Below are 17,443 nucleotides of genomic sequence, written 5' to 3'. Positions count from 1 at the left end.
GCCACAATAAAAAAATACAAACCAAAAATCCACAAAAGGCAAAGAAAAACAACATTCCTTACATAAGCCTCAGAGAAAATAACCTGATGGTCACTGCTGACATGAAAGCAGAAACTTGACACTTTTATGGTAATTACTTACATTTTCTAACCCAAGTAGGACCAAAAGTGGGATTGTTGTCATTCCTCCTTGGATCCACTCCTCTAAGGAAACAGTGCCATCATGATCATAGTCAATTTCTTCCATCATTTCATGCAGGATCTACATGGTTTAATGAAAAATTTCATAAATTCCATACTGTGATAGAGAAACTTTCTGTTACAACTTATGCAGAAGTCCAATTCCCTCGTCCACGTGCAAAATGCAAGGAAAATACTATTGGTACGGGACTTGTAGTAAAATGAGTACTGACGGTTCAGAAAATGAGGTGTCATGTTCCTGTGTACATTTTATAACCACCTAAAGTTCCCAAACCAACTTCTGTCCTGTTGTGCACTTCCTATATACAATAGAAATAAGAGGTAGCTACTATAAATAAATTTTTGGAGACAAACTAATTCTACTATAAATGTTAATCATTGCATGCACTTAAGAAAAGCTTCAAACAGTACCAAAAACATTCACAGATCAGATTTAATCAGAAAAAATACTTGTAAAAGTGCCAACTGAGTGTCAGAGTGGAACATAGACCATTACTATTCCTAAATTACTTCCTAAAATATGAAATCATAGTATCAGTCAGGGTTGGAAGGGACCACAAGGATCATCTAGTTCCAACCCCCCTGCCATGGGCAGGGACACCCCACACTAGATCAGCCTGGCCAGAGCCTCATCCAGCCTGGGCTTAAACCCCTCATATGTTGAATGAAGTATTAGGAAATGATTAAAGGCCATCTCTAGCAGCATTAAAAGCTTGTTATAAAAATTATACTTACCGGACTCAGCTCAGTAACATCCCACTCAAGGTATTCTGCAACATGCATCATTTGAGCAATAATATTTTCCAGCTCCTACAGGCAAATTAAAAAGAATACTAATTAAGGCAATATTATAAAACCAAATTCTACTTACAGCAACTTATAACTCAGACATGGTGTATTTAGTGACACTCTGTCATCAGTTTCTAATGGAATGTCCTTTGCACTGGAAACTGTCCACTCTAAGGTCAATGTGCTTCACCAGCAAAACATGAGGCATAGACTTTGAAGCATGAAGGGAGGTAAAATACAGCCCCACGACCAAAAGACAGCTTCTGAGTTGAAAGCAGAAATAGATTTTTCCTTCCTAGTTGATCATTGGTTTAACAATCTGAAGTCTATATAACAACATAATGTCCTTTAAATTTCAGCACTTTATTTTTTTAACAGCAATTGTACAATTCATAACTTTCTAATGGAAATAAGCCATAAAGTGGATGGTATGAATGAATACAGAGATTTTATTATTCATTTTTTACCATTACAGTGCTGTAATTTCCCTTCATCATGTACCACTAGTGCTCTTCCATGTTTATATATACAATTTGGCTGGTAAATATATTCCAAGGCTTATCTAGAACCATTCTGAATTCTCATTTGTATTTATTATGCATTAAGTTTGAAGTTCATGTTTGGTATTGCCTAAAACTATGATACAGTATTTACTTTGTACCTCTATACAAATTAGCTTCCCTATTCATTGTCACTTCTATTCTTCCCCAATCCACTCTACGCTGTTTTACCTCAAGAAGGTTCAGAAGAAGGGGGGGGAGGGGGGGGAAGGAAATAAGAGAGCTGCCAATAAAATATTTATTTCTGTAGCTAACAGGAATAAAGAAAAAGTTACATCTATCTCTGACTACAATCATGTGGTTAGGCTGCTCCTCAGAACTGTCTCTTTAATATTGTTCCTCCCTTCTTAATAGCAGCCCAGACATTCTGACATCTCTCTACACATGTCCAACTGTGTGACTTTCACACTTGCTACTTTTTATGAAATCTTTACACATGGTGCTTTTATACACATCTCCTAGAAGTATATTAGAACTTCAGGAATTATATTAATGTGTCTCCCACTACACTACATTACAATTAAAAATCAGAAGACTATAGAATAAGGCACCACGGTATCAGTGTCAGCACTTGAAAATTTATAGTTGAAGCAACAGCAGCTTAATGGAAAAGAAAATCTGTAAGTTACTGCAGTTTATACTCCTACTGTTAATTCAGGAGAAATAAAAACTTGACTTGGATTAATGCAGTTTTGTATAGGTATGCCATTCTGACATAGGTTTCCAATGCATTAAAACATAGAAACAACATTACCGAACTATCCAGGTAACCATTCCCATCTGTATCGTATAAGCGAAACATAACTAAAGGAAACACAAAGAGAAAGAAATTCACTTAGAAATCATAGCACCAACGTTATTTTGTAAAAAAAACCACCAAAAACAACCACCAAGAGAACAAACCAAAATACAAATCAACCACAGCAAAGTTTCAAAGAAAGGACAAACATTTTCCTTTAATGATCCTCTCCCTCTCCTCATTGTACCAACTCCTGACACCAGGGGAGGCAACTGCTCTTCCATTTCATGCTATGACTTGTGCATAGAGCTCTTCAGAGCTCTGATAAGGCTTGTGTAACTTGCTATCACAAAACAGTTATTGTATTGTAAGTTGAATTAAATCCTAAGATTTTATCTTTCCTGTGCTTGTGTTCTGAATGCATATTCAGCTGCGCATCTTCCTTTTTTAGTCATATGTCAAACAAAATGATATTGCAAAAACTGAGGAGGGTTCCTTACAATCTTTGCTGAAGCAAAAGTATTGGTGATCCTAAGAGTACAAAGTTATCACTGTAAGCTAACCAGAGGTAATGAAACATCATGGTATTTCAACAACATGAAGTTATATAACTGTGTAATGAACTCCTCATTCTGGCAGAAGCAACCTGCTGTTTGCATTCCCTATTATATGGACTGTTTCTTTTCCTGATCCCACAGTTCTTTCATAGACAGACCAACTATGAATATCAAAATATATTTGGTCCCAGTAACAAATAGATAATCGGTCAATCCAACCATATATCTGGAAAACCAACTTCAAAATTCCATAATGGGCAAGCACACAGTTTTTCCCCAATTTACAGATCAAACTCCCATTTTCCGAACAGACAGATATGCTGGGCTTTAATAAATCAAGTAATTTAAGTAATTTCTAACTTCCACTGTTAAACACCCATTCCACACAGTGGTGCAGACCAGGATCATTCTTGGCTTTCCTGTATTCACTAATACTATAGAGGCCACAGACCATATCAACAACGACTCTTTGCTTGAATTGCTTTTTCTACAGACTACTCACCACTCAAAGCATCCTTGATGTATTTAACTTGTTCTTCTCAAAACTGATACTAATTAAGTGACAACAGTGTAGAAAGTATTATTTTAACTGCAGAATGGATGATTTTAATGTGTTGATACTATTAGCAAGAATAAAACAGATAGTTCCCGCAACAATGGGTCATCTAGACCTATATTTTTATAATACAGCTACTCAAAACTGAGACTTAAACTCAGAAAATGTAGACTTTTTTTGATAGCTTATTGAAATAAACACAAAAAGTTAACTTAAGGAAAAGAACATACATTCTAACTTGTCTTCAGGTCTTCCTCTTTCCAGCAATGATAAATAGCAAACAATATCTTTCAGCTGGATCATTTCTGGTAAATGTAAGTTGGCAGGAGTAGGAGGTCGGGATGTAGAGGTACCTTTGTTAAGTCTCAGACCTGAAAATAACACATTGCCTCTGTTACTTAATATACAGGAAGAAAATTAGAACTTAACTCTTGCATACATCCACCTTTGTTTTATGTGAATCTCAGAGGAGTTCTTCATTTAATGTCAAGTTTTAAACAACTAATGTTCATAGTTTACCCAGTAAAAGCAGAATTATAATGTAGTGAAGTTTTAAATTACTACACAGGTAAAGCAAACTACTGGGAAACAAACAAACCAACCCAAACAAACCAAAAGCCTACAACAAAAAAATCTAAACAAGCAAAAGACACAAACAAACAAACATAAAAAACCCCAACCCTTTGCATGATTATGGGAATGGAATAACCTTTGCTTTCATTTGTGTTGCTTTCATGTCCTCTGACTAGAAAAAGAATTTGATTAATATTTTAATTTGCCTACATTATATCATAGAATCATGGCTTAGGTTGGCAGGGATATCAGAAATCATCTATTTCAACTGCCTTGCCATAGGCAGGGAAACCTCTCAACTAGACTTGGCTGCCCACAGCCTCATCCAATCTGACCTTAAAAAGCTCCAGGGAGGGAGCATCCTCAACCACTCTGGGCAGCCTATTCCAGAGTCTCACCATGCCTGTACTGAAGAACTTCTTCCTAAGATCCAGTCTAAATTCACTCTCCCTCAGTCTGAAACTATTCCCCCTAGTCTTGCAATTAGACACCCTTATGAAAAATCCCTCTCCAGCTTTCTTGTAGGCTCCATTCAGACATTGGAAGGAAGGTATAAGGTCCCCCTGGAGTTTTATCTTCTCCAGGCTGGACAACCTCAGTTCTCTCAGGCTATGTTAATTTAAGCTTCTATATTAAATATTAAAAGAACCCCTACACAATGCTGCACACACCACTTCCTTGTGCATGTAGAAGCTTCATCTGACAAACAACAGCTACACCAATTGAAGATGTTTTAGTGTCAACAAGAACTCTTATTATATCCAACTGTGAGTGTTCTCAAGAAAGCCAAATGCATGTCTGAGCAACACAGATTTAAAAATATGGAAGCCTCAGCTCTAGAACATTATGAAAAAACACCATATAGTTTAAATAAGTTTTAATAGTTATGATCAAGAGTAGCTGCGGTGTTGCAGCACTGGAATACAAGTTTCAGCAGTGTCAAACCTTTTGTTTAAAGAGAACATGAATATGACTAGACCTGATGATATTACTGCAATCTGCAGGACAAGTAGAGGAAAAAAGGGAGAGGAACAGGACAGCACAGAGAAAGCAGTAATAAAACTTTCACTGCAAGTCTGCCACATTTCTCACTGACTTAAGATGAAACTTTACAGAAAGATTTACCATTCTTAAATATTTTCCACAACTAATTCAGAGCAGATCCACCACTGCACACACAATCTGCAAATGAAATTTCTCTCATCCATTTGTCTTGCACAAGTTAATTACTTTAGCAAATGGAACTAGAATTCTGGTGGTTTCCCCCTCCTCCCCTAATCTTAAATTGAAAAATTTCATTACAATCTGAAGACATTTTCAATGGTCTATTCAGGTAAGGGTTAAAAAAATTAATTCACTACATCAGTGCAAATTGGCATGCAAAAATGCTATCTCTGAATCATGTCCATGGTTGCAGAAAGATGATATTCATTGAATAAAAATATTTAATAGGGCAATGCACTATTGAATGAACTTACAGGTCGGTTAAGCATCCTTAAAATTAAAACATTACAATGTGTTAATCATTTAAGATACTACCTTTAATCACACAATTTACACAAATAGTTCACATCCCAGTTATGTGAATCTTATGCACAGAATAAAAAGTATTATAAAACTTGAGCTAACTCATCTTGAAAACAGAGTTTGGAAATCCAAATGAAAAGCACGCAAACGTTAAGGTATCTTTTAGTTTGTCATCAGGTGCAAGGTGCAGGCTGAAGTATTACTTCCTAATCAGGGGTGGGAAAGGGGAGGCTACAATACGCTTACAGATGACTTACAGTGCTGCTGCTTACCTGGCACCTGCTTCCATCTCTCTTCAGTCACCTTAACTGAAAACACAATTTATAAAAGAGAGATGAGTGGATCAAGAGATACTAAGTAAAAGTGGAGTAAAAGTGGACACATACTAGAGATATTTATAGAACTTGCTACTTCCCTTGTGATCTTCTCTAGCTATCATGTACCTTTCCATTTTCCAGAAGTGTCAAACATTACTGACAAATTTATTTCCCAGTATGCTTAGGGTTTTTTTTGTTTGTTTTGGTTGGTTGATTTTCACTATTAGTAACATTTAAAAATTACTACATGCCCTAAAAGAAATGTTCCCATAATTTTCACTTGCACATCAAAATGTATCACCCACAATTTCTTTTTCTTTAAATGCTACAAATTATAAAGATGTATTGAGTAGTCTCAATCCCAAGCAATTCAACTGCAATACAGATTGCAATAGATTTTGAGACACAAGTAACTTGCATGAGGGAAAACTAAACTGTCTCTCTCAAGACACTTTGGATATAAGAATTTATCAAACAGAGCTACTGGCATTGTACTAAATATAAACAGAGGACTAATCTGGTCTCATGTTACCTTACTTCTGAAGTTCTTAGTAACAGAAAAGATAAAAACTAACTACAAAAGTGCATGAAAGAGAAAAACAAATAGGAGCATTATAGTAACAAACTTAGCATACATTTTATACAACAGCAATAACAACCATGATAATGAAGAATACTAGTAGTAGTAGTACTAGTAGCATTAATACATAAAATTGTTGTTGTTATTAATAACAACTAATTACAATAACAACAACAATGTTCTTTCACCACACAAAGGAATAAAATTTATCAGAGAGAGTAACAGTGAAACTGAAGAAAGCTGAGTTCAGCTGTAAATCTGGCAATGACCTAAAACCAGCTGTTTACTGTTTCTATATATGAAGTGTCAAAACTCTTGAAGTACAACCACAGAATAATAAAAGATGGTTTTTAAAAATAATTGTATGTAAAAACACAGCTTAATAAATTAATATGCACCATTAAATGGCAGGCGCTATTCAGTAACCAGGCAAGACATGTTATGCATAAAAGATTACAAATTCTGGTGGTTGAGATAGAGCATGCTTATTACTGATGCTACTCAATGATGAAAACATGACACAAGCATCAATAAAAAATAGAAGTATTTAATGTAAAAATGAAATTGTGCTGCTGAGACTTTAAGTCAGAGTCTATATTCGTAACTCAAAACAATACAATACTGGAAATGTCTGACATTAAAAATATACCTTGCAGCATACAATGAAGAATACGTTTAGCTATTCCCTTAAATATACTGTTGCAATGAATATTTAAAGACAATGAATCACTTGCCTTAAAGACTTGCCCAAACCCTTAAGAGCTGTAACTAACAACAGAAGGTTTTCAGAATTCCACACAACTGATTACAACCATAATCTGCTAAGCCTACTGCTATGCACAGTAACAAATGTACCAGATTTTAGCACTACTTTGCATGTAAGTATTAGAACATGTCATGTCCTCTGAACTCAAAATCACTTTAAATAGAAATGCTCAATTCAACATAAAAATTTAAAATTGCATTCAAGAAGATCTTTACATTAGAAAAAAAGCCAACAAAACCCTAACACTTACAGGTCATTTAAAATATCACTAACTGATATGAATGTAGGATTACTAATAGGAGTCTCCTGCATAAAGCTGTGAAGGTTTCTTGAGTGTTTATGCAAGTAGAATAGGCAGCAAGATCATGCAACCACCACGATGTGAACAGCATTAACATGACAAAGACCATCCACTTGGTGTCTCAGTTGCTTCATTATTCAGAATTGAAAAGATAAAATCATTTAATTTGCATTTCTTTTCACAATATTACTTGTTCATGACTGAGTTAGTTGCTCCAGTTTCACAAATACCAGAACAAATCCAAGAAATACATAAAGCTTAGAATTCCATATATTTATAGCTAGCAGGAGGAAAGTAACAGAGGTAGGGAACCTTCAGCTCTTATATTACTGTGGTTTTATTACTTACCTCCAGAAAGGTGCTGAGGTTTGTTTTTTATTAATGGGCTGCAGTGAGAGATTTTGTTGCTAAATGATGTAAAAAGATGCTCAGTGAAATCATCTGGTAAGTCTGCCTCCAGAAAAGTCTTCATGAACAGCCTGAACCCTTCTAAATCAATTGTCTAGAGGATGGAAAAATTAAACAACATTAAAAAAAAAAAAAAGGAGAAAGAGAAAGAAAAAGGAGTGGCAGGAAACAAATGTTTTACATGTTTTATTTTGCAAAAACTTCGTATCAATCCATCAAACAATATTCTGTTAACAAGAAACTGCAGCCTGTCATTGAAAATACCAGTTTCTGAATTATTACTTTGAAAACTCAGTACTGCTACAACAGCCCAGAGCACAGAGTAAGACAACCCAGAGAAAATTCAGGATCTTGAAACCAAGTTCCATGCTCTCCTTGTTCCTTGATCAGAATGTGGCTAAACCGTACACAACTGCAACCAAAGGTGTCTACAGAGCTGACTGGGATATACCCAGCAACTCTTAGCTTTCCTCATAATTAGACAGACATGGATGCCTAATTTAGGGAATTGAAGACCTCCTATCTTTTCCTAGGTGGCAACAGCATTTGGCAACAGTATTTTGCTGGTGCCTGTCAAAGAGTAACTAACCATCCTGTCTTAAATATGTTCAGATTGTCAAATGAGAGTGGTAAGACATGTAATATTACTTACAGGGGAAAATATAATAATCATAAAACATTTATCCTTTAGTTTAAGTTTTGCTTTTGCCAGCAAGGTAAGAATTGATTAATGAAACTTCACTGATGATTTCTCCTGGTAAGAATGTACTGTCTATTTTCAGTACTAAAATGAATCATAGAGCATCTCAAGCTGGAAGGGACCCAAAGGATCATCCATTCCAACCCTTTGCTCCTTACAGGACTACCTAAAACTAAAACATATGACTAAGAGCCTTGCCCAAACACTCCTTGAATTCTGGCAGGATTCATGTCTTGACCACTCTCCTAGGGATTCTGTTCTAATGACCTTTCCCTAATATCCACTCTGAATCTCCCCTGATGCAGCTTCGCTTAATTTCCTCATGTCCTGTTACTGGTCACGAGGGAGATAAACAATTGCCTCTCCCCTCTGCCATCTTCAAAGAAGCTGTATGAGGTCCCAGCAATGTAAAGCATTATGATCCCATTTTATCTTGCTAATACAGCACCACTAAAGAGAAAGGTATTCTGAAACATACCAAGAAAGGTTAAGACTATTTCAGTTTTACCTCAGAAATAACTGTGATGGAACTGCATACTCATAAATGATGCTACTCAGTCAGATATGTGGTTTTAGAACAGATTATCAACCATTAATCCATAAAACACAGTGTTGCTGTCAAATCAACTTAGAGGAATTTCCCTGTGACACAGGAAGCCTCCATTTCTCCACAGAAAACTCCTTTGCTTCAGCACAGTGAACACAACATTAGAGGGAAAAGACTAGCAAGAAATCAGCTTGAAACCATGCCAGAAAAAGAAAATGGAAATTAAAATGTCAAAGTGCCTCAGTAACTTTGGAATCTGAATCACAGCAAAAATAATTTTTACAATTACTTAAGTATCACTTCAACACTCTGGAGCAAGGCTTTCTCTCTCTTCCTGCCTTTTTTATATGTAAAATATTTACGAGATGTAGAAATTTTATGTTCACATGAAATAAGGTGTTTCCCATTAAGACCAAGCACCAACTGCCCCAGGGTAATGCTTTAAATGTGCATCCCTGTCCTTACAAGGGACCAACAACACAGATTGCAAAATTCAGCTGATGTTGTGCAAGTCATTAGGAATGCAAACTTGGCAAGATGGCATCTATGCTGTGCTTCTTATCCAGAACACCTCATTCAAGGAGGAAGTTCAGTGCAACCAATAAATCTCTTACCTAGTAAACAGAATAATAGCAGAGATGGGGGGGGGGGGGGGGGGGGAACAAAAAAAAACCACCCCCACCATGTTTAAAAATTGCCTCCACAAGGCTTAAGCTGGGCAATAATCAGCATGGACACAGACTCACTCTATTTGTCTCCTTACAGAGTCTTAGCCACTCTCTACTCTACTTTGGGAAATCATAGGCTGTTTCACTTAGGCTACAAACTTCATGTTTCTCCTCAATAATAAAGTCACTGGCATTTAATTCATTGTTTATAAACTATGAAACTACAATAGCAAAAGGATTTGTACCAGCATCCAAGTAACTCAGTCATCAGTTTACACCATATAAATGTAATTTTTTATCTGCAAGCATAGCAAATAGATTCATCAATAAATCAATTGACTAAAAATGTGAAACTGACTTGTTAGATTGCTTATTAATGAAACGTGTCTTTGGCTATTCCAGTAAATTGCATAGGAGAAGGAAAAATCAATTTAAAAAGGAAAAGAGAAAAACAATTTTTAAAAATGCTTCCCCAGTGACACTGGTCCGCCAAGCTGCCAGCAAAAACTAAATCCCTAAGGCTGTAGTTTTCCCATCTATAGGCTCAAGGCTATGTCTGGGATCAATAAATGAGGTTATGGGCTTCTTTCTTCTTGAAGATTTTCTGAACGATGTTCAAACTTTTCAGTATTTTCTAAAGATGGCCAGATTATCATTTACCCCAGGGTACTCCAACACAAGTGTTCCAAATTGGCTTATATATCCTGGCCAAGAAAGACAAGAGTATCAAAGAGATACATGCTTTGGCTGTCATGTCTCTCTATCATGTTTGACACCCTGACTGCCACTGATCATGTTGATTAGCAAGGGAAAAAGGAAAGTGGTTGGTTGTTCTGTAAGGTTGTTTCTACAGTAAGATTTCTTCAGTTGAATTGCTGTGACCTCTGCTCCCCCAGGGAGGCAGCAACATTCATAGAGACATAGCTGAGATGCTGCACATCCAAAACCTTTCAAAAGATGCAGAAAGTTAGTTAGGAGCTGGTGAGCGACTTGAATTCACATTAGAAATTATTATAATAGCCCAAAACGTAGAGGCAAAAACACACTCTGTACCAAAAGAATGTGCAACAACAGGCCTGCATAAAGGAGATTTATGTGCAGAACTTTGTTATTAGGTTCTCACTTATAGGAAAAAACCACAAAACAAAACACGACACCAAAAAACCCAACAAACCAAAACCTGTGATTCTAATAGCTGAAAAACATTTTCAATTTGACCTAACATCCTCAGTATAGATTATCCTAGCAGAATTGAGCTGTACTGTAGTACTGCAGTAATCTCTGGAAATTTGTTTTTGTAAGTGTATTTACAGCAAATAACAGAACTGAGTTAGACTACAACAGATCTAGAAGTAGTTTAGGTTATCTATCTAGCTTTCCAAAGGAAAAACTGGTGAGCTTACACAAAAAGACTTACTTAAAATTACTTGCAGTGCTTTGTCATCTCTCTCTCTCATTGTAATATGCATAAGCCATTATGTAACTACAGAAAAATGGAATAATTTCTTAAAAAGAAAATCTGTGAAGACTTATAGGTGTTAAAGAGTATTATCATAGCTGAATAGAGGTTTTAGTCTTGAGTAGAGTTCATTTAGAAGAGAACACTTAAAGATGCAAAACATTTACTCTGCTTAATTTAAAAATAACTTTGACAAAAGACAGAAAACCAGACAATATTATGAACGTTTTTTCTGTTCTGTAATTGCACAGTATGTCAATTTCTTCACCATGGAACTTTACCCTTCTAAAATAAGAAAATGCTTCGGTAACTCCCTACCTTCTCTCTAACTACTAGCACCTCTCCCCAAACCCCAGGTACTTTTCAAAGGAACCACATAACGTTTTGGTAACCAAAATGACAAAAAAGGGAAAACAGAGGATATTAATTTTCCACACTAACACAGACCATGCTCACTCTGCTATGTAAACCACAGTATCTTCCTTTTAAATCTGTCATAGCAATTTTTTTCTGATTAAAAGTCCAATAAATGTTAGTATAGTTTGAAAATATCTCTGTTAATGAATCTGCAAGCAATAAAGAGTTTAGATCAGTAATATCAGAATAAGCCATAATGCTGGATATTGTCCTCTTAAGCATGCAGGCTAATTGCCTAATTTTCAACAGTTGCTTGGCTTCCAGAAGCTCCAGCTGAATTCAAATGAACCTGAGAAAGGAAGATTTAGCATTTCAGAAGGCATTTTGCAAGACTTTTCCCAAGTGAGGGGATGGGAGCATGAGAGGATGTACCAAACCCACTACAATTAACATGGCACATGAATTAATTCATTCTGTTTCACAAGAGACTATCAGGTCATTATGATCACAAGTTTAGGGATCTCAGGAAATTTTATAAGATAGCAATGAGATATATAAGGAAATAGCTCAAGCAGCCAATGGTTCTTCAGAGGGACATGAAAGAAATTTTAAATCACTTGGCTTAAATCTTCTGAGGACAAGGTGGGAGGGGGAGGAGAGGCAGAATAAAAATCTGTGCAGTTTTAGCTTTGATTTAAATAAGAAGGGTACCAAACACCGCCTGTAGGTCACAGAAAGGTCTGTTGATTTATATCAATCATATGCAACCAGATTCCTTTATCTACATGTTAAGCAACTGTTTCATCAAGTTTACTGGGGTTCTTTTTCCTATGTCTTACAAAAATAAACTTTACAAACTAAGGTTTTATAATGTTCTATATTATGGCATAATAAAACTTCATTTGGTAATGAAACATTTTGATATAAACCCAAAGTAGCACTCAAAAAACACCGAGTTTCAGCTAATTCAAACTGTAGCATCCATAGAAAATTAATTTTACTACTATTTTTAGTAGCAGTTCTCCTTATTATTTCTAATAAGAGAAACTGCATAATTTTAAGCTCTTGTTAGCAATTAAAATGTGTCAAGCATTAAACATTTTTTTATATTTTCTAAAAGCAAGCATGAAACTGGACTCACTATGACTCAACACAGAGGAAAATTAAAAGTATGAATATGTGATAAATTGTCAGGGAAAATCCACAACTTTTTATTAGCCAACCATAAAATTTCAAAACTGATCACAACATTCAACTGCCAGGAAGAACTTAATTCATAAGCACTGTTTTTCTGTAAGATCCCCCCCAAAAAAAAACAAAACCAAAACCAGCTGAAAAAGAAAACAGACCAAAGTTTCTAATGGGATCTAAATTATTGACTAACCACAGAAAGAAGTTTCTGGATTTGCCCCACTGCAAGTAATCATGTCCAACTATGAAACACAACAGCTGTCCAGAGAAAGGCACTCTAAGCCATTTTTTATGCCTTTACTAGCTGTGCCCCTTCATTACTACACTGCAATAAGGCATGTGTCCTGGTTTGGGGCCAGGCAGATCCTCTCTTGCCCCTGAAAGGAGCAAAAGAGTGACACTCACACAAATGGATTGCAGAAGTGATGGAAAGCTTAAATGGAAAGCAGTTAGTGTTTTACAGAAGCTACAAAGCATAGTGACAAAAGAATCCCAAACCATACAAAATCCCCTATAGCACACCCAAAAAGCCTCCCAGCACTTCCCTTCTCCCCACCTGAGGGTGTACCCAAAACCCCCAGGGCTCTTTCTTCCCCCCCCACTGATAGGCCAGTCTCAAGCTGGCCAAGGTCTCAGACCCCCCCCAACCCCTTCTCCTTTTCCTCCTGGCGTTAGGACTAGCCAGGCCTAAGAGGCCTTGAGACAACTCCTCACTGTTACCCGATAGGGAGCATCTCCCACAGGAGCAGAGAGGGAAGAAAGAGGAAGAGAAAGACTTTGCAGATGGATTTATAGGGCACAGGATTTATGGGTATGAAATACACTACTTCTTGTGTCCCCCTTGTTGTAACTTATGTGGCAGAAACAGAAGGGACCCAGCCTAAACTGCCACAGCGTGATGCTTCACAACTATCTGCAGACCAAGAAACCTCTTATTCGATTTCATAATTGTAAAACTAAGCAGCTAATTACTCTCTAATTAGAACACTATGGGTAAATATGTATGGGGTGGGAAGGAAGGCTGAAAAAGGCTTATTTGGACTTTTGAGAGATTTCAAGCAGATCTAAAGGCAACCTGCTTGCAACAGCTGCCAGACACTATGAAGGAAAACAGTGATGGAGCAAGCAAGAGGAGGGGTTTTTTTTTTGAGTTCTAAGGAATAATCTGCTCTCAATGCATTAACTGAGGTAAGATCAAAAAGCAAGTCCCCCACAGAACATATTTCCCTCTTCTCCAGATAGTAAGAGCTCCTGAGAAACCCCTTAAAGGCTTTGACGAAGTATTCTGAGATGCCTTCCTATTTCTTTTAACATAATACATTTAAAAAGCCAATTCTGAAAACAAATATCTCAGCCTGTGCTTTTATTCTCCTCCACCTCAGCAATCTGATCACTAGTGTATGTTTTTCAACACACCACGGGAAACAGTAAGCACACATAGAAAGACCCACACAAACAAATGATTGTCATTGAACTAGAAAAAGACAATATTGAGGAATCTTGACTGCAGAGAGTTGAAAATCACCAACAGATTCAAGTCCTGGCAGCTGACAAGAAAATGACAGTTTTCAGGATAAAATAAATATTTAAAGAGTTTCCAGGATGACACTGATCACATTGACTAAAGAATTCTCAACTGTGAAAAAAGCAAAAGCATTAAAAATTATTTTGAGACTTTTTATAGGTATGAAAACCTCACTTCATTCACAGTTAATCTAGATTATTCTTCTGTTACTTCCCAGAAAACTACAAAACTGACGTGAAACTGATCACTGTTTTACACAGTGCTACCATGACCACATGCATATTTCTTTGCAGTTACCTCATGTAACTCATAGATACGTGATGAGAAGCTTTTTACCTTACTACAACCACTAAAGAATGCATATATCTTAATTCTCCTTCCACTTTACACTAATGGCATAGACCAGAGCTCTTACTTCCCGCTCCGCTACCTATTGAATCCCAGATTCCCAGAATAAGTGGGACTCCAAGGAAAAAGAAACAGAGGTGAGTCTATGCTTAATATGCTTTAAAAATATCTCTAATTACTATTATAAGAGTTCTGTTTCTTCTCAGGCACTCACTGAAACTACATTACACTGATTCAGTGCTAGTTCAGACAGGATGGGTCTCTAAACCTCAGGAAAAACAGGAACTGAAGGACTGGCATCTGAATAGCAGCTATGACTATTCTTAGCAAAATAACAGAGAGTTTCAGGTGTCTTCTACTTTTGTATCACACATATATAGACCAATACTCAAGTGGAAACACAAGTTCTGATCAGGTCTATCATCCTATGATTATGGCTACAGAGGTTCCTTGAAGGATCCTGTCCAGACAGCAGAATGGCTTCTAACACCTTGTATGTCAGAAATAAAGATGCTGAACTCCATCTGTATAGCAAGTTAGCAAGTTGTAAAGTCTGCTGAAAGAGATCTACCATGGATAACTAATGGCATAGGATCACCTCTATGAATTCCAGTGTCTTTGCAGAGAACAGAAGCCTGTCCTTCCTCAAACCGGAGTAAACATGCTACGCTCTGCTCATCTTCCACACACTGAATAGGGTGGATCTCAGGTTGTATACAAGAATGTTGCTTTCTATTTTCTTAAAACTGATGACACCACAAATTTACTACAATTTGCCTGTGTTGTAGTGAAAATCTGCATTGGTGGGAGCTGAGGAACCATGCACATGAGATCCAAAGAATCACAAACATGAATACAAATGAAACAAGCCAACAGTTTGACAGACTATCTGCAAATTTCACTGGGCTCTTACTTCTTACAAGATATGAAGCATTAATACAGCTACTGGATCTCCCACATCAATTAAACATTTTTCCCCCCCTGTGGTAAGCAAAAGTTAATATTCCTTAATTATGCACTTCAGGCCAGAGTGTCCCTAACTATGAATGTGATTATAGGTAAGTCAAGGAACTCATCCCTTGCTCCTCTGTTTTACAGAGCAGGACTGTCACATGTGGCAGAGAAGTGAGGAACTAGTAGGAAAAAAGGAAATACTACATTATTTGACTTATTGCCTTCCCCTACTGCAGTTTTACAGTTTGCTCCTCTACTTTACTGATGGTACACAGAAATGTAAGATCAGGAAGAATACATGTATGAATGTTATGAAGATTTATGCACTCATGCATATGTTCTGCGCCAACATACATAGAAGTCTACAGGATACAGACATTGTAACTCAGTATGTCATGATACTGAGAATACACAAAACGTGTTTTCTCAGTGAAAAATAAGATCTGTTAAAGTACAGCAAAATTAGCATCCTGTAGTGTATCACTAAGAAAAAAAATGCTTTTATTATGCTAAGTAATACATTAACTCCTACCATATTAAGACAGTTGAAGAGAGTAAGAAATTTAGTCAGAAAAACATTGACATCTTTTGACTCAATACAGGAAGGACATGGACCTGATGGAGCAGGTCCAGAAGAGAGCCACAAAAATAATCAGTGGGTTGGAGCACCTCTGCTAGGAACATAGCCTGAGGGAGCTGGGGTTGTTCAGCCTGGAGAACAGAAAGCTCTGGGGAGACCTAATAGCAACTTTCCAGTATCTGAAGGGGGCCTACAAATAGAATGAAGAGATACTGTTTACAAAAGCCTGTAGTGATTACATGAGGGGCAATGGCTTCAAACTGCAGAAGAGTAGATTTAGACTGGATGTTAGGAACAGCTTCTATATCATGAGGGTGGTGGAACACTGGAACAGGCTGCCCAGGGAGATGGTTGGGACCCCATCCCTGGAGATATTCAAAGTGAGGCTTGACAGGGCTGAGCAGCCTGATGTAGTTGAGGATGCCCCTGCTTACTGCAGAGGGGGTTGGACTAGATGACCCATCCAACCCTGACCATTCTACAATTTTGTGATTAACACTAACCTGTCACAGAACAGGTTTAACTGTGTTTTCCTAGCTAGTATAAACACAAGTACCAGTTCTTCAAGTAGAAGGAAGAGAATCTGCATCACTCCACATTCTTTTTCCTCACAAGATACAAAAAGCAATTTTTTAATAGTCTCTTGACAAAAGAGTTGCCATTGTGGATGGGACAGGGCAGGGAGGAGTAGACTAACTCCTTTTATTCCTCCCTACCACAGTCGCCACATAAGTGGAAACACAACATGACCTAGTGTTTAGAAATAATCCCCACCCATAAATTCTTTTAAAGTACCACATTCTCTTTGGTCTTTTTCTTCTTTTAAAGTTGTACAAAATATTTCAACATAAGCCACTGGTTTTGTCATCCTGAAAAACAGAATGTTGGGGGGGGAAGAGAAATCATTCATTCCAGCTGACTTTCATGAAATACGTTTTTCACTTAAAGAGAATATATCAGAGGTAATGGAAAACGAATTATGTTGAAATGCAATTTTCAGTTAATTACTTCTTAAATTATGTTGTCTGATCTCCAAATGGTGCCAAGAATGTAGTGCATAATCATCTTTAATCTACTGGCAGTAATAGCCCTGGATTATTTTTGTTTGTGGGTAGGTCCCCTTAATTGATTCTTTCTTTTTAAACAATTTGTATTGATCCCATACCTGAAAAATGAGCTGTTGAAGGAGGAGTGGTTGCTACAGGGCCTTAATTCACACATAAAGCTATGACAACAATCAC

The 17,443-nt window shown here is 36.9% G+C and overlaps 1 protein-coding gene across 10 annotated transcripts in view; it reads right to left on the bottom strand.

Annotated features, from left to right (window-relative positions):
• The window catches only part of DGKB (diacylglycerol kinase beta), a 488,212-nt gene that overhangs the window by 268,505 nt on the left and 202,264 nt on the right, over positions 1-17,443 (bottom strand). For all 10 annotated transcript variants that reach the window (XM_068152503.1, XM_068152502.1, XM_068152504.1 and 7 more), the window contains 6 exons: positions 7,814-7,967; positions 5,774-5,809; positions 3,632-3,772; positions 2,304-2,353; positions 936-1,010; positions 142-261 (listed from right to left, as the gene is read on the bottom strand). In XM_068152503.1, the coding sequence (XP_068008604.1) occupies positions 142-261; positions 936-1,010; positions 2,304-2,353; positions 3,632-3,772; positions 5,774-5,809; positions 7,814-7,967 (576 nt within the window). The remainder of the gene's footprint in view (positions 1-141; positions 262-935; positions 1,011-2,303; positions 2,354-3,631; positions 3,773-5,773; positions 5,810-7,813; positions 7,968-17,443) is intronic.

The sequence above is a fragment of the Melanerpes formicivorus genome, unplaced genomic scaffold (genome assembly GCF_026170545.1).
Source record: "Melanerpes formicivorus ecotype bairdi unplaced genomic scaffold, bMelFor1.0.p_v2 SCAF_23, whole genome shotgun sequence".
NCBI classification, from domain to species: Eukaryota; Metazoa; Chordata; class Aves; order Piciformes; family Picidae; genus Melanerpes; species Melanerpes formicivorus.
This window is presented reverse-complemented; position numbering and strand designations above follow the sequence as displayed.